The sequence below is a fragment of the Cervus elaphus genome, chromosome 5 (assembly GCF_910594005.1).
Source record: "Cervus elaphus chromosome 5, mCerEla1.1, whole genome shotgun sequence".
NCBI classification, from domain to species: domain Eukaryota; kingdom Metazoa; phylum Chordata; class Mammalia; order Artiodactyla; family Cervidae; genus Cervus; species Cervus elaphus.
The window spans coordinates 576,644-598,205 of record NC_057819.1 but is presented as its reverse complement, the minus strand read 5'-3'; the positions used below and the strand labels follow the sequence as shown (position 1 = coordinate 598,205).

Here is a 21,562-nt window from a genome sequence, read left to right as displayed (position 1 = left end):
ACTTTACCATGGGACCCAGCAATTCCATTCCTTTCACCCAAGGAAAATGCAGTAAGGTTTGCAAGAAGCAAGTGGTCATAGCTGCAATATTCCTAACACCGCCAAACTGGAGCCAGCCCAAATGTCCACAAACTGGCGAGTGGAGAAGATCCGGTCTGCAGCTGTAAACTTTAATCCAACAACAAAAAGGAATCGACTCCAGAGCCTCAGACGCCCCTGCTCCGTGAAGGGGGCCAGACATAAAAGGTGTATACTACATGAGTGCATTTGTCTGAAAGACCCAGAAAAGGCAGCTCTGCAGGGGCAGAAAGCTGCTGGGGCTGGTGGGGCGGGGAGCGGGGGTGACCCACACAGGAACAGAGGGGCCCCAGGGGCAGCCGGGGCTCCACGAGTTGCTAAACTGACTGACGAGTGCTCAGCTGGCCACTGAGCATGAGGGAGCTCCAGGGCCTGCAGGTTCCACCTGAGTAACGTGGTCAAAGCCGAAACAGAGGTCGGGCTGCAAGTGCAAGTCCAGGACGGGGCAGGGCTCCAGCACCTCCACCCACCCTCTCCAGCGGGAAACGTCATCCAGCTGGAATCCCGGTCAGAGGACAGGCTAAAAATAACCTGCTTTACACTTGTGGCACAAAATACCTAGCGTCACAAAACGGAAAGAACAAAACAAGGTCCAGAGCTCTTGGGGAATCAACCTCAGGTGAGACCAGGTCCTCGACGTGACCACCAGGGGGCACCATCCACCGCCCGCCCGCCCCACAGACACTGCAGGAGCGCTGAGGGCCTGTGCAGGGCTTCCTCAGAAACGCCAGGATTCTTGGGCTGTGACACGGAGTCACAGACTCTGTACAAGGGTGTGAAGACAGACGGATACTCAGCCATGGGGCCTGGGTTTTCTAAATGATCACTGTTTCTTAGTTTGGGGATCAGTGTCTGGTTAAGACAACGACACTGTGGTTTCAGCTCCAGACACCGTCAGGAATGTGTGCTTAATCTCTGGAGCCCCGGAGGGTCTCAGAAAGCAGCGAGTGCTGGGTCCAGTCCCTCAGGTAGGAGCTCACACCACGTTCATGGAACAGGGAAAAGGCCTCACAGATAAAGAGGCGTTTCCTCACCTGAGAGCCCTGGGCCCAGGAACGAGGCGGGAGCACGAGGACCAGAGCCACACGGGGGTTCCCGGCCGGCCAGACCCTGCCGTCTCTGCAAACAGGCAGGGGCGGCCGCGGCCACGTGACAGGAGACCCTCCACGCTGCAGCACGGACCCTAAACACAGCGCCCTCCCCCAAACACCAGACACCCCGAGCTGCACCCAGGAGCCGAGACAAGAGTCCGCAGACGCGGCAAGATTACCATGGACCCGGACTCTCAGAACCTAACACCCTATCAGAGCTACTGGAAGCAGACAACACAGTCTTAAAGATCCTCTGGGTTCTCTAGGTCTGTGATGAAACAAGCCCGAATTCAAATCTGACACTGAGGAAAACGTGAAAGGAACTCATCTGAGGGGCCTGAGGCTGCCCCACCCACAGGCGGTGGCCGGCAGGTGGCTGCAGACACCCACCCGCTGCTGGTGTCAGAGAGAGAGGCGCCCCAAGGGCTCAAGCCCAGGCTGCCGGCTGGGCCTGCTCCTCCGCGTCCATCTCCCCATCAGGCCCGCCCCCTGAGGACCCAGGGCCGCGCACACAGGTGTGAAACAAGAAACAGCAGAGAAGGTCCTTGTTCCCGGCAGGCAACACCACGTGTGGCTCAGGAGCACACACTTCACGGTTCACACTCATCGGCAAGGCTCCTCCTAGGCTAGAGGGAGCGCTGCAAACAAGGGCCCGTGAAGAACGGTGATCCTGAGGTCTCTCTTGGAACTCACTGGGAATTCGAGGACTAGCTCAGTCCAGGACAGTTTCAGAGCTACATTTATAGTGCCTCATAGGCCTCTCAAATGACACCTCTGCATGTTTTCTCTATTTTAACACCAATGCCTAAGACCCTATATTTATCCGGATTAAATGTCAACTCCTTGGATCTCAGGCTGTCAGGATCTGCCTGGATTCTAATTCTGCCCGAGAACTTCGCCACTCAGCTCTGGGGCGCTCTTCCTCAGCCAGCCCAGGTTGCCGGTATCTCCCCGGCCTGGAGGGTCCGGCGGGCCTCCGGCAGGAGAGGTGGCTCAAGAAAATGCAGGACAGGCTGAGAGCAGCAGGGGACACGCTTCCAGACGGGGTGACGGGGGGTCAGCAACTCCCGTCCCAGGAGGTTAGTTAGTAAGCGACTCTGTCAAGTACATGCTGGGATCTGTGTGGCACTTTAAAAGAAAGAGTGTCAAACCGTGTTAAGTTACAAAAGCAAAGGCCAGGAGAGTATTTTTACTATGACACTTTAAATCAGTTTTTGAAAAATATAAAGCTTACCTCAGGCTTTCCTGGTGGCTCAATCAGTAAAGAATCCGCCTGCAATGCAAGAGGTTCTATGGTTCTATCCCTGAGTCGGGAAGATCCCCTGGAGTGGAAACGGCAGCCAGTATCTCTGCCTGGGAAACCCTGTGGACAGAGGCACCCGGTGGGCTGCTGTCCACGGGGTCCCACGAGTAGGGTATGGCAATGACTAAACCACCACCACTGCCACGATGCTAACCTCAATAGTTTCTCGCGGCGAGAGACCCCGTGGTCGCACAGCGTGGTTTTCATTCACACCTCCTATCCAGGGCGATTCTTCCAGGCACACGAGCTACTTTATATAAAGCTCCTTCCAGACACTTCTGCCCCGGCGACAGGACGCCAAGGAGCCTGGGGAACTTGGCTAGGATTACGTAGGACATGATACCTGCATCGACCCAATTAACTCAGAGGAGAAGGACGCTGCTGCAGTTCTGAGCATGGACGTGTGCGCTGTGGGGATGCCTGGTTTCTCCAAAGAGGCCCGACTCAAATCCATTTGCTGCTCGGTCACACCCGCTACACACACACTTTGTCAATGGTAAGTGACCGGCCTGGGATCCACCTCCAGCATAAGGACCATCTGTCTGCCACCAGGCGAAATTCAACAGGTCACAGGAGACCTCACAAAAAGCTTCAGACACATGTGGAGTGGCAATCCTAGGACCCGGTGAGCCCGCCGCTGTGTGCCTTAGAGTCTGCAAAGTAAGCCGGCAAGGTAAGCCACGCGTGTCCTGGGTGTGAGCACCAGGCCCTGAGGGGCCCAGAGGACTGGGCACCCAGCAGACCCTGCAGCCACCAGCGGTTTCCGGTGCTGGAGGTCTGCAGTTTGAGCTCAGTGCCCACTTGGGAGTTCCGCCTTCTCACATCACGTGAAAAAGGCTTTGAACATGAACTGCTCTCTTTACCTGCAGATTAGGACAAACCTCTAGCAGAAAGGTTCACGGCTTTGTCTGGAAACCAACACCACTGAGCACAGATTCTGATCCCCACCAGAGGTGGCCCCTCGTGGTGCTGATGAGTCCCAACGATCTGAGCCGCGCTGACCAGGCCCAGAGAGGTGAGAACTCGCCACCGCCTGACGCCAAAGTGGAGGGGACACCTCATTACCGCGCAGGAGACGTGGCTCGCATGGCCTCTGCTCGCTGCGCCCGAGAAAGCAGCGGTTCCCGCAAGTGGATTTCTGTTTCCCCACTGGCCTCTATAACAAAGTATTGCTTTTCCTCTGAGGAACTTTAAAAACAAAAAAATCAATATTCTAACAATCAGATCATTTGTAAAGCGTCTGGAATTATTTTTTATACGTGGCAAAAAAACCAAGATCTAGAGGAAAAACAATTTAAACAAACAGAACTGGCATTTCATCTCTTCGGCGTCCGAATACTGGGCATCTGGAGGACGCATGTCCCCTCTCTAGCAGGGTTCCGGTCCGCGGAGGGTCAGGCGGACACAGAAGGAGTGGGAAGGTGGTGGGCGGCGCGCGCTGAGCGGACTCCGCACCCGGCCGGCACACGGTCCTCCCGGCCACCGGGAGAGCACCTTCCCTCCTTCCCCGATCTCAGGGCCTGCTCCGCCCCAGGCCGCGGGATCCCGGGCTCGCGGTGACCGTGGCACGGGAAGGGGCGTCCTCAGGGAAGCCCCCAGGCCACGGGCGTGGAGGGGACTTTCATCCCAAGGTCGTCGCCAGGGCAGAAACCGAAGGCTAAGCGGCCCTGGGCGGGGAACGCCGGGCAGCGGCGCGAGCCGCGGCCTGGGGGCCAGAGTGGGGGCTGCGGAGCCCGGGGAGGGCACGGGGCCGCCCGCCGAGGGATTGGAAGCGGACGCGGGACTCCGGGAAGGCGTCTCCGCCGGGGGCTGGGCGGAGGACGACGCCCGGGGACTGGGCCAGCGCCGCTCTGGCCCCCGGAGGCGCGCGAAGCCCGGGGCCGGACACGCGCGCGCCGAGAGGCTCGTGCGGGCGACCTTCGCCGTCCGCTTGCGTCCAGGTCTGAACCCCAGGGGGTGCCGCGCCCGCAGCCCCCGCGCCCCTCCCGCGCTGGGCGGGGTCTGCGACGCCCACAGCCTCCTGGGGGCTGAGCGCGCGCCCGGGCCCCGCGGAGCCCGGGCCTCACCTGGAAGGCCCTGGAAGCCCGCGGGCGCGCTTCCTCTGACCGTCGAGCGCGCCCGGGAAGATTCTGCCCGCGCTGCCGGAGCCGGGCGTGCGGGGCTGGCCCGCGGAAAGCAGCCTCGCGCGTGGCTGTGGGTCCTCCCCGCCCGCGCCAGCAGGAGCGAGTCTGCGCGGCCCCACTGGTATCCAGGGCGGGTGAAGGGGTGCCGGCAGCCCTGCGGCAGGTGCCAGGGTGTCTGCGCGCGGGCTCTCCAGTGACGGGGTTCCAGGTGGAGCCTGCGCCCCAGGCTCGAGCCCCCCCCACCCCCCACCCCGCCCCGTGCAGAGATGGGGGTTAAGGGGGAAGTCTGGGCCGGGGAGTTCGGTGACGCCCTTAAATTCAGGCACGGATGGCCCAAAAACATCGCAAACGAAGCCTGGGGAGTCCGTGTGACAGGCCCTGTGCCAGGCGCTCCCCGAGGGCGCGCTAGGAGCGCGGCTCTAGAGTCCGGACGTGGGTGCAGAGCCGCGGGGGCGGTGTTCTGCGCGGCAGGGGTTCCCCGGTGATTTTAAGAAATGGGACCCCGTGAATAACGTAGTCATGATGCAATTATTTGCACAGCACCTTCACATTCTAGCAGCTCAAAGCATGTTAAAAAAGAAATCAGGCTGCTTACTTTCAAATTAAATCTCTTTCCAGGAGCCGCAGCGATCTGCGCAGACCGCGGGTTGGACAACAGCAGCGTCCTCTTCCGACTATGTGGACTCTTGCTGTGGATTGTACTGCATTTCCCAAAGCTGTTTTGGCAGTAACGCCTGTGACCCCAAGTACCCTTCACCCCAAATGTTACAAAAACCCTTCAGTATTTGTACTATGTCCTCCCCTAAATCAGTTCAGTTCAGGCGCTCAGTCGTGTCTGACTCTCTGCGACCCCATGGACTGCAGCACACCAGGCCTCCCACCAACTCTTGTAGTTTACCCAAACTCATGTCCATTGAGTCAGTGATGCCATCCAGCCATCTCATCCTCTGTTGTCCCCTTCTCCTCCTGCCCTCAATCTTTCCCAGCATCAGGGTCTTTTCAAATGAGTCAGCTCTCCGCATCAGGTGGCCAAAGTACTGGAGTTTCAGCTTCAACATCAGTCCCTCCAATGAACACCCAGAACTGATCTCCTTTTAGGATGGACTGGTTGGATCTCCTTGCAGTCCAAGGGACCCTCAAGAGTCTTCTCCAACACCACAGTTCAAAAACATCAATTCTTTGGTGCTCAGCTTTCTTCAGAGTCCAACTCTCATCCATTCATGACCACTGGAAAAACCATAGCATTGACCAGACAGACCTTTGTTGGCAAAGTAATGTCTCTGCTTTTTAATATGCTGTCTAGGTTGGTCATAACTTTCCTTCCAAGGAATAAGCGTTTTTTAATTTCATGGCTGCAGTCACCATCTGCAGTGATTTTGGAGCCCCCCAAAATAAAGTCAGCTACTGTTTCCCCATCTATTTACCATGAAGTGATGGGACCGGATGCTGTGATCTTAGTTTTCTGAATGTTGAGCTTTAAGCCAACTTTTTCACTCTCCTCTTTCACTTTCATCAAGAGGCTCTTTAGTTCTTCTTTGCTTTCTGCCATAAGGGTGGTGTCATCTGCATATCTGAGGTTATTAATATTTCTTCCAACAATCTTCATTCCAGCTTGTGCTTCATCCAGCCCAGCGTTTCTCATGATGTACTCTGCATGTAAGTTAAATAAGCAGGGTGACAATATACAGCCTTGACGTACTCCTTTTCCTATTTGAAACCAGTCTGTTGTTCCATGTCCAGTTCTTCTTCTTCTTTTTTTTTAGTTCTCCCACTTTGTCGCTACCAGCCCGTCTCCCTCCACCCTCGTGCACACATGCTCAGTCATGTGACCCCATGGACTGCAGCCCGCCAGGCTCCTCTGTCCATGGACTTTTCCAGGCAAGAATACTGGAGTGGGTTGCCATTTCCTTCTCCACCATGTCCAGTTCTAACTGTTGCTTCCTGACCTGCATACAGGTTTCTCAGGAGGCAGATCAGGTGGTCTGGTATTCTCATCTCTTTCAGAATTTTCCACACTTTATTGAGATCCACACAGTCAAAGGCTTTGGCATAGTCAATAAAGCAGAAATAGATGCTTTTCTGGAACTCTCTTGCTTTTTCGATGATCCAGTGGATGTTGGCAATTTGATCTCTGGTTCTTCTGCCTTTTCTAAAACCAGCTTGAACATTTGGAAGTTCACAGTTCATGTACTGTTGAAGCCTGGCTTGGAGAATTTTGAGTATTACTTTGCTAGAGTGTGAGATGAGTGCAATTGTGCGGTAGTTTGAGCATTCTTTGGCATTGCCTCTCTTAGGGATTGGAATGAAAACTGACTTTTTCCAGTCCCGTGGCCACTGCTGAGTTTTCCAAATTTGCTGGCATATTCAGTGCAGCACTTTCACTGCATCATCTTTTAGGGTTTAAAATAGCTCAACTGGAATTCCATTGCCTCCACTAGCTTTGTTCATAGTGATGCTTCCTAAGGCCCACTTGACTTCACATTCCAGGATGTCTGGCTCTAGGTGAGTGATGACACCATTGTGATTATCTGGGTTGTGAAGATCTTTTTTGTACAGTTCTTCTGTGTATTCTTGCCACCTCTTCTTAATATTTTCTGCTTCTGTTAGGTCCATACCGTTTTTGTCCTTTATTGTGCCTGTCTTTGCATGAAATGTTCCCTTGGTATCTCTAATTTTCTTGAAGAGATTTCTAGACTTTCCCAATCTGTTGTTTTCCTCTATTTCTTTGCATTGATCACTGAGGAAGGCTTTCTAATCTCTCCTTGCTATTCTCTGGAACTCTGCATTCAGATGGGTATGTCTCTCCTTTTCTCCTTTGCTTTCACTTCTCTTCTATTCACAGCTATTTGTAAGACCTCCTCAGACAGCCATTTTACCTTTTTGTATTTCTTTTCCTTGGGGATGGTCTTGATCTCTGCCTCCTGTACAATGTCACGAACCTCCATCCATAGTTCTTCAGGCACTCTATCAGATCTAATCCCTTGAATCTATTTCTCACCTCCACTGTATAGTCATAAGTGATTTGATTTAGGTCACACCTGAATGGTCTAGTGGTTTTCCCTACTTTAAGTCAGAATTTGGCAACAAGGAGTACATGATCTGAGCCACAGTCAGCTCCCGGTCTTGTTTTTGCTGACTGTATAGAGCTTCTCCATCTTTGGCTGCAAAGAAAATAATCAGTCTGATTTCAGTATTGACCATCTGGTGATGTCCATCTGTAGAGTCTTCTCTTGTGTTGTTGGAAGACGGTGTTTGCTATGACCAGTGCATTCTCTTGGTAAAACTCTATTAGCCTTTTCCCTGCTTCATTCTGTACTCCAAGGCCAGATTTACCTGTTACTCCAGGTGTTTCTTGACTTCCTACTTTTGCATTCCAGTCCCCTATAATGAAAAGGACATCTTTTCTGGGTGTTAGTTCTAGAAGGTCTTGTAGTTCTTCATAGAACCGTTCAGCTTCTTCAGCAATACTGGTCAGGCATAGATTTGGATTACTATGATATTGAATGGTTTGCCTTGGAAATGAGTGGAGATCATTCTGTTGTTTTTGAGATTGCATCAAGTACTGCATTTCGGACTCTTTTGTTGACTATGATGGCTACTCCATTTCTTCTAAAGGAATCTTGCCCACAGTAGTAGATACTACTGAATTAAATTCATCCATTCCAGTCCATTTTAGTTCACTGATTCCTAAAATGTCGACATTCACTCTTGCCATCTCCTGTTTGATCACTTCCAATTTGCCTTGATTCATGGACCTAACATTCCAGGTTGCTATGCACTATTGCTCTTTACAGCATCGGACCTTGCTTCTATCACCAGTCACATCCACAACTAGGTGTTGTTTTTGCTTTGGCTCCATCTCTTTATTCTTTCTGGAGTTATTTCTCCACTGATCTCCAGTAACATATTGGGCACCTACCAACCTGGGGAGTTCATCTTTCAGTGTCCTATCTTTTTGCCTTTTAATCTCTTTCCAGGAGGAGCAGCAACCTGTGTAGACCACGGTTGGACAACAGCAGCATCCTCTTCGAATTACGTGGACTCTTGCTGTGGGTTGTACCGTATTTCCCAAAGCTGTTTTGGCAGTAATGCCTATGACCCCAAGTACCCTTCACCCCAAATGTTACAAAAACCCTTAAGTATTTGTACTATGTCCTCCCAATATCACCATCTCCCTATCCCACCCCTGGCACCATCCCAGGGTTTTTGGAGGTCGAAACTACAAAGAAAGAAAGAAAAGGATTTTAGGAAAATTTTAGGCAAAATGATAGGATAGTTAATAAGTCAGGACCTTGCCCAGATGCGTGAAGGAACTAAACGTCTGATTTGAAAAGGATTCTAATATTCTCACTGCTGGTAACTTGCCAAGTAATCCTGAAAAAAAAAATCTTTCAATCTTATCAAGATAAGTGATGAGCTTCTACACAGCTCACTAAGACCAATAACCAAACAGAAAAGTGGGCAAAAGTGTTTGAACAAATGATGCATGGAAAAGAAATGCAACTGCTTCTCAAACATTGAAAACAAAAAACAAGTTCACTTATAAGCAAAAGACAAGTTCCAGCTGGTCTACGGTTATCCTTGCAGACCTTCATCCTACAAATAAAACTCCCAAGGACAATGTGCAGCTTATGGGTACAAGAAGGCTAAATTTGTAGTCGACTGAATGATCAGTCCTCCATCTTCATCCCCTGGGGTGGTGCATTCGTCCACCCTCTCGCCGTGGCTTTGTGATGAGCTGAGGTTGTCCCTTCATCCCTGGGGTCCAGGAGTGGCTCCATGGCTTGACACGGTGGACTGTTAGCAGGATGACACCAGCAAAGGGTTGAATGTCCTGCAGTCTCTGCCTTCCACCTTGGCACTTCTGCTGTGTCTGTGAGTGCGTGTTCCCAGTGGCCGCTGCCGTGCTAGCCTGAAGCTCAGACTGGACCATGTGAAGCCTGGGAGCACGGACTGAGCCAAGTTCATCCAAACCCCAACTGACCCACAAACCTGTGAGTGAGGGGAAAAAGAAACTGTGGTCATAAGCACAGATGATGAGCCTGTGTTATAGGTAGCATTTGTTGCCGCTAGGTCACATCTGACTCTTTGTGACCCCATGAACTGTGGCATGCCAGGCTTCCCTGTCCTTCACTACCTCCTGGAGTTTGCTCAAACTCGTGTCCATTGAGTCTTCCTACATATATATTCCTGTGTGAGAAATGTAAACAGGTCCACACAACAACTCGTTCACAGATGTTTAAAGCAGCACTGTGCATAATCACCAAAAGTTGGAAACAACCCACATGTGTATGGATGGCTGACTGGAGAGGCAAAGTGAGGAACATCCAATGAAATGTTTGTCCATAAAAAGGAGTGAAGGACTGGGACATGATTGAGTCTTGTCAACATTACACTATATAAGAAGCCAGTCACAAAATACCACTAGTCTATTTATAGGAAATATTTATATTTATGAATAGGAAATATTCAGAAGACGTAAGTCTATGGAGACAAGAGAGTAGACAGGTGGTTACTTAGGGACGAGGGGTGGAGTGTGATAAAAGGGCACGGGGTTTCTTTTTGAGGTGATGGAAATGTTCTAATAGTGATGATGGTGATGGCTGCACAGGTGTGGCTATTCTAAAAACCACTGAATCATACATTTTAAATAGGTAAGCTACATGTTATGAGAATTTTATGTCATTAAAGCTGTTATTTTTTTGTTAAGGGAAATATGAGATACCCTCATGGTGAAAAATGTTCTATATTTTTAAAACAAAACAAAACCCAAACTTAAGAACCTAAGTCCTCTGATGTACTCAGCTGTGTCCGACTCTTTGTGACCCCATGGAGCATAGCCCACCAGGCTCCTCTGTCCATGGGGATTCTCCAGGCAAGAAGACTGGAGCGGGCTGCCATGCCCTTCTCCAGGGGATCTTCCCAACCGAAGGATTGAACCTGAGTCTCTTGGTTTGTGCGCCTGCAGGCAGATTCTTTACCACTAGAGCCAGGCCCCCTAATGGGTGTATGTTTAACTGCACAAGGAACCGCCCAGCAATTCATCAGAGTGACTGTATCTCTGTGCCCTCCTGTCAGCAGTGTATGAAAGCTCCGGCTGCTCCACGGTCTCAGTGTTTTGAAAATTTTCTTCCATTTAAGATACTCTAATAGGCAGTGTTACTGTGGTTTTAATTTGCATTTTGTAAATGACTGATGACACTGACCATCTTCTTTTTGTGCTTATTTTAATTGCCATCCATGTATTTGGTGAAGTGTCCTATAAAATAAGTTACTGAAGAACAAAAATTAAATTTCACAAAAATCAGACACTTAAATTAAGACAAAAATAAGATTTAGAGACGAAGAACAACTGAGAAACTACTTGCCACACGCGTGAGAGGACAGGTATGACAGAGCTAATGTGGAGGGATGGCGGGCAGGTGTTCCTGCCCCCGGGGCCACAGCGCTGCCCGCAGCCCCAGGCTGAGTGTGGAGGGTGCGGACTCCGCTCACACCACCTGGAGGCTGAGGCTGGGAAGTGCCCGGGCAGTCGGGTCAGCACAGGCAGAGGGGAGCCGAGGAACATCAGTGGGCAGGGTGGGAGGTCAGCGGCATGGATGAGGGGTGGGGAAGGGGGAACGGACAGAGGCAATGAGGCTGCCTGGAGAGGCCACAGGGCATGTGGTGGGGGCAGGTTTCTGGCCTTTATTTATTCAAGTATTTGTTCTGTCCGCCACCCCCTCCTCTTCTGAAGACTTCAGTGTGAGTGCATGAGGCTATCTGACTCTGTCCCCGGGCTTCTGACGCCCTTTCCCTTCTTCCTGTGGATTTCCTGTTTTGGAGCACTTTTATTGCTGTGCCTTCAAGGTCACAGTCCTTTCTCTGGCAATATCTACTCTGTCATCAATCCTGTTCCCTGACTTTCTCATGTCCACGTTACTGTTTTTCATCCGTAGAATTTGCAGCTTTCTTGGCTACAGTCTTGTGTTGTCACTTTTCAAAATAAGGAACAGTGTTACAGTGACTGCTTTAACGCCCTTTCCTGCTGGTTCTGACACCCACGGAACTCCCGAGCCAGTCTTGCCTGAGCAGGCTGACTCTTCTCCTTGCTTTGCCCCGAGCGCCTCCTCTGCATGCCTGGTAATCTTCGTGTGGACGCCGGACATCCACTGTCCCTCGCGCGATGTTGGGCACTTCTGTATTCTTAAGAGATCCTCTTGAACTCTGCAACGTAACTAACTTCTTGGGAACAATTTAGTCCTTTTGGGTCTTGTTTTTTGTTAGATGGATCTGGAAGTGTTAGTTGCTCAGTTGTATCTGACTCTTCGCGACCCCACAGACTGTAGTCCACCAGGGTCCTCTGTTGATGGGATTCTCCAGGCAAGAATGCTGGAGTGGGTTGTCATCTCCTGCTTCAGGATCTTCCCGAGCCAGGGATTGAACCCGGTCTCCTGCATTGGCCGACGGGTTCTTTACCATCTGAGCCACATGGGAATCCTGGATGGATCTGGAGCAGACGGATCTAATTATTCTTCAAAATGGAGGACGACTTCCCGATTCCTCTTCTGCCCCAAGCCTGTGAGCCGAGTTCTTCTCGTCTAGTGGGTAGGAACGGACACCACATGCGGCTCTGGGTGACGGCCGTTTTGGACAGTTCTGTGGCCATTTCCTCGTTGCAGGAGCACCGATTCACACGCAGCTGGACGTGCAGGGGCTGGGCCCCAGGGTTCTGTCTGCGGAGCCCCCTCCTCTCCGGGGCCTGGAGCTTCCTGGGCTCTCGGTGCCATGTCAGGACTCCAGGGTCCTGCTGGGCCCTGCCTTGGCTTCCCCTCCTGGTGCGGCAGCTGGGAAGCTCTCTCCAGGCTGGGGTTGGGTAGTCCCAGACTCGTCTTATTTCCCACTTCCCAGGGACCACTGTCCTTTCTGGTATCTGGTGTCTCATGACTGCTGTCTGGTGTACTCTGCCTGCCTCCTTTGGTTGTTTCAGACAGAAGGGTCAGTGTGGTCCCTGTCCATCCATCTTGGCTGGAAGCGCAAGTTTCCAACCAGTGTCTCCGCTCCCTGTCTCCTCTCTTGTCTGAGCAGTGGTTGTCAATATAACGCTGATTGTCAAGGCTTCTTCAAGGGAATGTGTGTGAAGTGCCGTGACTTTGCCTCCACAACCCTGGCTGGTCCTCATAAGCACGCGTGTCTTCTTAACTTCATTTCCCTTTGACAGGCTGGAGAGTGAGGCCCAGGTCTTGGCTGGTTTGGATCCCAGGCAGGCCCATCTGTTCTCAGGCCACATGCATTCTATGGCTCCCACAGCCTAGCTTCTGGGGTGCCCCTGCCCAAGTGCAGTGTGTCTGCTGGCTTTGTCGGGCACATGCGTGTGCCTGGTTCTCTTCAGCCACGTGACTTCCCAGTGAGACAGGCGATGGGACGACCACTCAGCGGGAAAGCAGCCAGATGGGATGTCAGTGACCAGAACCACCAGGCCTGCTTTCCCAACGCGAGCACGGTCTGGCACCAGGGAAGGAGGCGCTCAGCCCTCAGCAGGCCGCCAGTTTCCACGGTTCCAGCCATCTCCTCCTGTCGGTCAGTGCTGGGCCTATCGCCTAAGAAAACCCTGATGTCTGTGTTTCCTGATTTCCATGGTGCCTGCAGACAGAACCCAGGACCTCTGCAGCTGGCCTGGGAGAAGACGTGGATGGGCCGGCCTGCCAGCTCGTGAGATGCTACGTGAGGCTTCGCATGGAGGGGCCGGGGGTCAGGTGACTTCACGGATCCCTTTCTGGCTGTGCTGTGTCATTACTGCCCATTTCAGGACAGGGGTCCACGGTGCGGGGAGGGCCTGGGAGTTGGAAGGAAAAGGCTGGGGAAGTCAGGAGCGTTTGGTATCCAATGCGTGTCCATTTATTTTACACTTACAAAAGAAACCACCCACCCTCTGCCCCATCCCCCAAAAAACAGTCTCTTTTTACAAACATTTAAAAATTAAAACCAAATGAAGATAGACAAGTTAATTTCAGTACAATTATTTTTCAATGTAGCTGTCATAATTAGAGTTTAAATTTCCTACAAGTGACCAATGTCCAAGTGACTTATACGGAAATCCTGATTATTGGCCATTTTACAAGTTAGCAAATTCTAGTACAAAAATAGTCCGTGTGCTGGAATAGGCTTTCCTTTTACATAGGTCTCAGGTCAGTCTATTGACCACATAATCCGCGTGCGTCCTGGGGCTCTCTCTTCACAATGGCTCATTTATCGTAGCTGAAGCAGCCTGGTGCCCCCCACAGTGGCGGGCCCAGTTCTGCCCGGGGCCGCGCTGGAGACGGCAGGCCCAGGCAGGGCCACGCTGGCCCTGGGGCAGCAGGCAGAGCCCAGCTCCGCTCTGGGCCTGGAGGGCAGGCGTGCTGTGGGCAGAGCCGCCCCCTCTGAGGGAGCAGCAGGCCAGGACGTGGCTCCATGCGGGCCGGCCCGCCTCCCGCAGTCTCGGCGCCCCCAGGGCCCAGCGAGGGCCGCGGTGGGCCTGGCGGCGGGGGCCCTTGGGGCAGGGGCGGGCCGGCTACTTGTCCCGCAGCAGGTCCAGCTGCTCCTGGCACTCGGTGAACAGGCGCTGGAAGCGGAGGTTCTGCCCGATGACTGGCAACAACTCCTTCAGCAGGTCCCGCTTGCGCAGACCCTGCGGGCACAGGAGAGGCGGCTGAGGGCCCTGGTGGGGCTTCCCCGGACGGAAGCCATCTCACCGGGAGGTGGGGCGGCTGAATGTGGAGGCGCAGAGCGGCAGGTGCGTGGCGGGGGATTCTAGGCAGGTTCTGCTCATCTGGGCCCCCTGTGGCTGCAGGCTTGGGCACCGCTGGTCTCTGCACTAGTCAGTGGCCAGAGGAGCCTGGCCTCTAGGCCGGGAGGGGACCAGGCTGCCAGGGCAGGCCGTCCTGGAGGAGCAGCTCTCCAGGGGCCCGAGGTCAAGCCCGGGGCAGAGGAGGGGCCGTGGCCTCGCATTCTGCCTTCAGCGCTTCCTACACCCCTTCTGCCCTTGTGCGGCGGGCACCGCCAGGCGGGGTCTGCATTCACAGACCCCCAAGGAGCACAGCTGCTGAGAAGGGAGCACCCCCGCAGGCAGTGCTGACCACCGCAAGAGGAGGCCCAGGTGTGACGGTGTGGACCCCGGATGGGGAAACACAGAGGCACCAGCCACGAGCAGCACAGCACGCCCCACAGGAGGAGGGGGCTCCGGGGGCCGGGACGCTGCTGAGGCCGAGCAGCGTGAGGGCCGGTGGGGAGCAGGTGTGAGACCACTGCCTACAGAGGCCTGTGGACGACAGCAGAGAGCCCAACACCCAGGTAATGGGTTCCACAGGAGACACAGATGGCTAAAGAAAAAACATGGGTCCATTTCACAGTTAAAGGCTGAAAGGCCCCACTGAGGGCTGATCAGGTAACGTAGAAAATCCGATAAACAGACATGTTGGAATAAGACACAACATTTTCAGATAAATGGCAGAAAAATTATGAAAATTTTCAAAGATTAAGAACATACTACCTATAAAGGAAAACATGCCTAGTGTTTTTGTTTTTTTACCACACAGTTTGCGATATCTTGGTTCTTGAGCAAGGATTAAACCTGGGCCCGCATGGAGTGCTAACCACTGGACTTCCAGGGAAATCCCTGGTATTTTTAATACCCTGGAAAAAACCTTGCCTACCTTTTAATCCAGCTAAACAATTATTCACATAAGAGATTATCATAAAAAATGTTTTATTTGGGCTTGTAACACCTCAGAAGGGTTACGCCAGGAAAGATCCACTCTGAAAATGTTTTGGAGGAAATACTCAAGAGTGAGAAGAGGTAAGTCCAGATGACGGTACAAGGCATGTAACTTGCTAAAGCTGATTCTGGTCTTTAATACGAACATATGCATAAGGAAACAAGAGACGTAAATGGCTTGAACTAGGTGATGAAAATACAGCTTGCCAGATCAAACAAAAGCCGGCCACACCAATGCTGGCAAGAAATACACAGACATGTACACAGAAAGGCTGAAAGTTAAAGATGGAGAAAGATATGTTGCTAATAATAAATGCAGTATTTTACAATTATCAAATAATGCAGACTTTGTGACAAAAACCATCATTGGAGAGAGTATGCAAAGACCCCAGCACACGCGCCGCCCCCCCCCCCCCCCCCCCCAGCTGTCTTGGGCAGCAGCCAGACATAGCTCACGGCCACTTCTCCAGTCAGGGACACAAGTCCTGAGACGGAGACCTCAATGGATGAGGCGTCCCTAGAGGGTCTGGCAGGACAGCTCGGGCCTCGGAGGACGGCTGCTCTGTGCCCACCCTCTGCTTGCTGTCTGCCCCACCACCCCCGACCACCACCCCGTACACGCGGAGCTTTGATCTCTGATGGCAAGAAACCTGGGGTCCCCTGAGGTGCACCAGGAGCTCATGTCACCAATTTCCCAATATATAAGCAGTTGCTGCAAACCAGTAAGAAAAGCAAATGACACCACAGTATTCCAACAGGAAATACAAATGGCTCTTAAACACATGAAATGACGTCATCCCAGGAAGCCTCCTGGGGCCGGTGGACCCCACACCATCGCAGGCAGCACCCTCTACTTGCCAGCCCTCCGGGGGATCAGTTCCATGGGAACGGCCAATTCTCACCGAGAAACTCAGCAAAAAGGCCTAGGGCTCACACTCAACTCACCCCCACCCGGCTCTCAACATCCAGACGAAGAACACAGGAGAAATATTTTTTAAAAAAAGGTGTCAATTCAGAAGAGTGCTGGGACTTTCCTGGCGGTCCAGTGGTGGGGACTCTGCACTTCCACGGCAGGGGCTCGGGTTCAACCCCTGGTCAGGGAATTCAGATCCTGCAAGCCACGCAGTGCAGCCTCTGCAGGATCCACTTCCTGCCCTCAAGTCACACCCCCCTCTGCCGACGGTGTTCCGCCACGGCAGGGCCAGCTGGTGCATTGCCATCCCCGGCAGCAGACCCCCCAGGTCTCCCCACCACCACTCTGCAGACCCATCGGCTCACTCGCCCAGGTCTGCCAGACCGGACGGCACCTCACTGCACAGACAGAGAGAGGAGGCCCCCTGGCTGTGCTGTGAGGGCTTCCGCCAGGACGGCTGGGCACTGTGCCCTCACTCTGAGGCCGGGCCCCAGGAAGCTCTCACAGCACCCTGGCTCAGGCCTCAGTCCCACCTGCCTGCAGGGGTGGGAGCGCTGCACCTACCACCACCGTGGACTCCCACTGGCTTCCAGTGGACGTGTGAACTGGCCCCAGGAGGTCCTTGCATATTTCCCGGAGTCGGTATTCAAACCCTAGTTACAAAAAATGCAGAAACAGGAGCACGTCACAAAAAGAGCAAAAAGCCGAGACCATACCAGGTCCCTGTGCGTGTGAAGCCCAGGGACCCACTGCTCCCTGCGCCCCCTCCCGGGGCCTGCGGTCTCGGCTCCGGCCCTGAGCTGCCCTCTCCCTGGGCACAAGCGCATCCCGGAGACTCCAGGGTGTGGGCTGGGGGAGGAGGAGTGGGCGGGGGCTCTGCTGGGCAGGAGGGGCTTGAAGGAAGGGGAGCGCTGCAGGCCTGTGGGGCTCCGAGGCTTCTGGGAGTGAGGGGAGGCTTCCACATGCGCCCTGCCCCAGCCCCTCAGCGCGGCGGGCCAGACGCTGGCAGGGCCGGGCCGGGGCTCACCTTCGCTCACGAGGAACCGCGCGTAGAGGAGCAGCCAGTGGCGGTACTCGTGGCTGGAGCGCAGGGCAAGCGCTGCGGCGACCTGGCTCTCCAGGTAGGCCAGGGTGGTCTCCTGCTGCACCACATGAGGCACGGAGAAGAGCCGGGCTGCCTGCCGCCCCGAGCTGCGGGCAGAGCACCATCAGCAGGCTCTCGGCCGGCCCCAGGCCCTGCCCTGCACCGCCCAGCAGGCCCACCACCTGCCTCTCAGGCGACAAGGCGGTGAGCCTACGCCCTGAGACAGAGCCCGCCTGCGGTCTCTGGTGGCCTGGTCTCAGGGTGGTGGTCTCAGGGTGGGCCTGGCAGGGGCCGCGTGCGCACACCACCCTCCCCTGGCACCTACGTGGAGGCGCGGCCCTGGACTATGGCTAGGGGTCCCGAACACAGCATGGCGTCCTGGGGCGGCAGGCTGCTCCTGAAGTCCGCGCACTGCACCAGCGAGTCCTGCTTGTCAGAGACCAGGTTCCTGGGGACACGGGGGCAGGAGGGGCTCAGGGAAACCGGAGGCCCAGCAGGGGCAGCGTGAGCTGGGCGCCCTGCACACCCGCAGGGGATTCCTGATGTGGGCGCTGGCCAGAGGCCAGGCCGGAAATGCTGGTGGACAAGCCCAGGAACACTCAAGTGCCCCCCCAGGACAGGACCCCAGAGAGTTGACAGCAGGAGCACAGGCCCCCTCGCAGGCCCCAGGGGTGGTGAGCTCACCACGTGGACAGCGACGGGCTGAAGCAGTAGGCCTTGCCGTCCGACAGGTTCATCACGGGGATCCCATGCTGTGTCAGCAAGATCTGAGATACCGTCATGTCGCTTCCTGATGAGACACACAGAAGGTTCCCGCATGTTCCGGTCAGCAGGCACCAGACCCCTCAGCAGTGGGGCCCAGAGCTTGCTCATCGCCTTGGCCGGCAGGCCCGTCACCCCAGCCCCGGCCTGGGCCGCTCCCACCCCCGAGGGCCCACGCACACCTGCCAGGATGGAGTGCAGAGACTCCTCCTTCACCACCACCACCTGCCTGTGCACGTCCCAGACGGACAGCGTGGCGGCGGCGGTGAGCGCCATGACATAGGGGCCGGTGCAGTGCAGGGTGGAGATCGGGGACGGCAGCAGTATGGGGGGTAGGAGGCGGCGGCCGCAGGCAGAGAACACCGACAGCATCCGCTTTTCACAGGCGACGCACACCACGTCCCTGGGGGCGGGGGCAGGCGTCAGGGGCCTGCCTGGGGCCGGCTCCTCTCCCCAGGCTGCCCGGGCTCACACGAGCTGCCCCGGGAGCAGGTGTCCAAGGAGCAGCGCCCTGACAGCGAGCGCCCCTGTGGTCCCGGCTGAGATGAGCCAGAGCGGCCCCCAAGGGCTCTGCCCAGACACGTTCCCTTCTCCAGGCAGCCACGGGGGCCGTGGGCTGTGCCTGGCGCTGCAGGCTCTGCTCCCCGTGGGGCCCCCACTGCGGGGCCCAGCAGCAGATGGCAGGTCTGCGCACCCGGCTGGGGCCTGGCTGGCCATTCAGCCACTCTGCAGCAGCCTCTGGTCACCAGGGAGGCTGTGCTGACACCCCCAGCCCGCCGGCCTCGGACCAGAGCCAGGGGAGTCCAGCGAGGGCGGGGTCTGCAGACACCTGGGAGGGCGTCGCCTGGGCAAGCTCGGGTAGAGGGCATGGGCCTGACGGAAGAGCATGCTCGTGAGGGAGCGCGCATGGCTCCGATGAGCCCTCCCTCCAGAGGAAGCGTGTGCGGGGCCCCTCCAGCAGCCCTGGAGCCTGTGGGAACACACTGGGGGGCTGACCCCCGAGCAGAGCTCCCCTCGAAGGGCAGGACCTGGAAAGCGCTGGCCTAGGGACTGGGAGGACCATCTGAAAGCCCTGCTGACTTCCCTGGATGAAAGCTCAGGCCAGAGAAGCAGCCAGTGGCGCTCAGAGGCAGGCAGTGCAGCCTGCACGAGCCTGGCCACGATGCACGGGTTGGGGGGCTCCCCTCCTGAAGCACGCAGGTGACAGCGCCACCTTCGGGGTGCCCCAGGGACGTGGTGGGCCGGGCACAGTGTGGGGGCCGCCCTGTGTTCAGTGGGGCAAGGCCCCGCCCTTACCCGCTGCCAGCGGCCGTGAGGATGCGGCCGGGGAGCACCGTCTCCCACTCCTTCCCCTCACGGCTGCACTTCAGGCGGCTTAGCTTTAGGCCCCCGCCGGCCGTCACCTCGTTCTCCACCTCGATGTACATGGAAGGGTCGGAGCTCACCTGGGGAAGGCAAGACAACAGTCTTCAGTGGAGCTGGCCTCAGATGTGGGCTCCGGGGATGGACAGAGCTGCCAGCCACCAGGTAGGGGTCAGCAGGGGTGGTCATGGGCACAGGTGCCAGGAGCGGGTGACCACCGGTCCTCCACCCGTGGAGTGGACATGCTGGGTCATAGCTTATGACTGAAGCCTCCGGATCCTGCCACCCCCGCTCAGGAGAGAGAACGCAGAGGCCACAGGTGACCTGCCAAGAGCATACAGTATGGAAGGACCCTGGCTCGAGTGCAGAGCTGGGGAACACGGCTCTCCCGACTGGAGATCTTCAACAGCTGTGGGGTGTGGCAGGCACCGAGGCTGCCCGGCTCCTGGAGGAGGTCTGGGAGGACCGAGGTGCCTGGCGTGCTTGCTAGAGCCCATGTCCCTGCAGGTGAGTTCGGGGAGTCGGTGTGGGTTAGCGTCGGCTCCACACGGGCAGACAAGATGGCTGGCACTTGGGAGGCCTCAGCAGCTGAGCTGGGCGGAGGGTTGGCCAGGCCCCCAGAAACCAAGTAGTCCCACCCGGCGCTGCGGGGAAGGCCCTGGGGTGGGGGACCGGCGACTCGTGAAAAGAACCTGGTGCCCCACCGGGAGACCCCGAGGGCCAGCCTGGGCCAGGGCAGTGTGCCCCGCCGGCACGGGGGTCCTGAGGGTGAGGGGACGGCGTCTGAGGCTGGGGCCTCTGGGCCAAGGACTGCCAGCCCCAGGTGCGCGCTGCGAACAGAGCTCACACACCCTCATGGCCAGCTGTGCCGGGTGCTGGGACGTGGACGGGCCAGCAGGCGGGTCAGCCCCAGGCACTGAGCCCAAGGTCCAGAGCCAAGATGGAGGAGGCTTCTGGGAGAAGGGACCCCTGGGGTGGGTCTTAAGGAGCTGGATGCCCAGCAGGAGCAGCAGGCCTCGGAACCCCAAAGAGACTAGCCGCTCCGTAAGACTGGGTGGCTGCTTGGATCAGCCACAGCTCCCCCGAAGGTGACGGAGGTCACGTGGAAGCAGCCCGAGCCTGTGACAGCTCAGGGCTCACGGCTCAGGGGGAGCTCACCTGGAGGGTGAAGGCTCTCTGGGGGCCTGGCATCGGCAGCTTCAGTGCAGGAGCTGGGACAGACACACACACAGTGTCCTTCTCGGCGGTCAGGGCGGCGGGGGACTGCAAGAGCAGAGGCGTCCCTGAGCCCCGCACCCGAGGGCAGCGACCGGTGAGGACAAGCCCCTGAGTGAGGCTGGGCCTGCAACCCTGGCTTCCCCTTCCTGAGGACCGCAGGGCAGATGCGTGCCACAGACGCAGGCCGCTGTGGGCACGAGGTGGCTGCCCTGGGGGCTCGAGGACCCCAGGGGTTGGGGCGGCTCAGGCCCCGGCGGCGCCCAGCGCCAGGCTCACCTGAACGGACAGGGACACGGGCAGCAGCCGCGAGTCCTTCCGCGGCCGCCCCTTCTTCTTCTTCTCCACGGCCTCCACCTCCAGCTCCAGCTTGCGCTTGGACAGCGAGGGGGGCTTGGCTGCGGGCGCCTTCTCGTCACTGTCGCTGCTGCTCTCCAGGACATCGCGGGGCCGCAGCTCCTTCGCCAGGCTCTGCTCCTTCAACCTGCACGACACACACCCGCGGCATTGCCACGGGACCGCTCGTTTCAGGGTAGCCAATCAAACCCCTGCTCAGCCCCCAAAGCTGACAAATGAAACAAGTTAGAAGAGGGCTTCCCTGGTGGTCCAGTGGCTGGGGGTCCACCTGGGAACGCAGGGGGCACGGCTTCAGCCCCTGCTCCAGGAGGACCCCGCGCACCGAGGGGCAGCTAAGCCTGAGCCCAGAGCATGTGCTCTGCGACAAGAGGTCACTGCAACGCATGGAGCCCCGGCTGCCGCAGCCAGAGCAACAAGGGCCCAGTGCAACCAAAACTACACAAGATAAACACGTGCATTAAAAAAAAAGAAAGAAGGAAGCTATCAAACCATGAAAATGTGTGGAGGAACCTTAAACATATTCTTAAGAGAAAGAAGGC

The 21,562-nt window shown here is 56.1% G+C and overlaps 1 protein-coding gene and 1 long non-coding RNA gene across 6 annotated transcripts in view; one reads left to right on the top strand and one right to left on the bottom strand.

Annotated features, from left to right (window-relative positions):
- The first annotated feature begins 209 nt into the window (after positions 1-209).
- LOC122693547 lies at positions 210-4,108 on the top strand. The gene is made up of 3 exons (XR_006340943.1): positions 210-2,248; positions 2,697-3,145; positions 3,342-4,108. It is a non-coding gene; the product is annotated as an uncharacterized LOC122693547 (long non-coding RNA).
- Positions 4,109-13,449: 9,341 nt separating this feature from the next.
- Positions 13,450-21,562, bottom strand: part of LOC122693542 (protein HIRA) — a 48,038-nt gene continuing 39,925 nt past the window's right edge. For all 5 annotated transcript variants that reach the window (XM_043901045.1, XM_043901046.1, XM_043901047.1 and 2 more), the window contains 9 exons: positions 20,946-21,150; positions 20,610-20,714; positions 19,386-19,534; positions 18,272-18,492; positions 18,012-18,117; positions 17,653-17,775; positions 17,271-17,434; positions 16,808-16,896; positions 13,450-14,244 (listed from right to left, as the gene is read on the bottom strand). In XM_043901045.1, the coding sequence (XP_043756980.1) occupies positions 14,128-14,244; positions 16,808-16,896; positions 17,271-17,434; positions 17,653-17,775; positions 18,012-18,117; positions 18,272-18,492; positions 19,386-19,534; positions 20,610-20,714; positions 20,946-21,150 (1,279 nt within the window). In that variant the 3' untranslated portion in view covers positions 13,450-14,127. The remainder of the gene's footprint in view (positions 14,245-16,807; positions 16,897-17,270; positions 17,435-17,652; positions 17,776-18,011; positions 18,118-18,271; positions 18,493-19,385; positions 19,535-20,609; positions 20,715-20,945; positions 21,151-21,562) is intronic.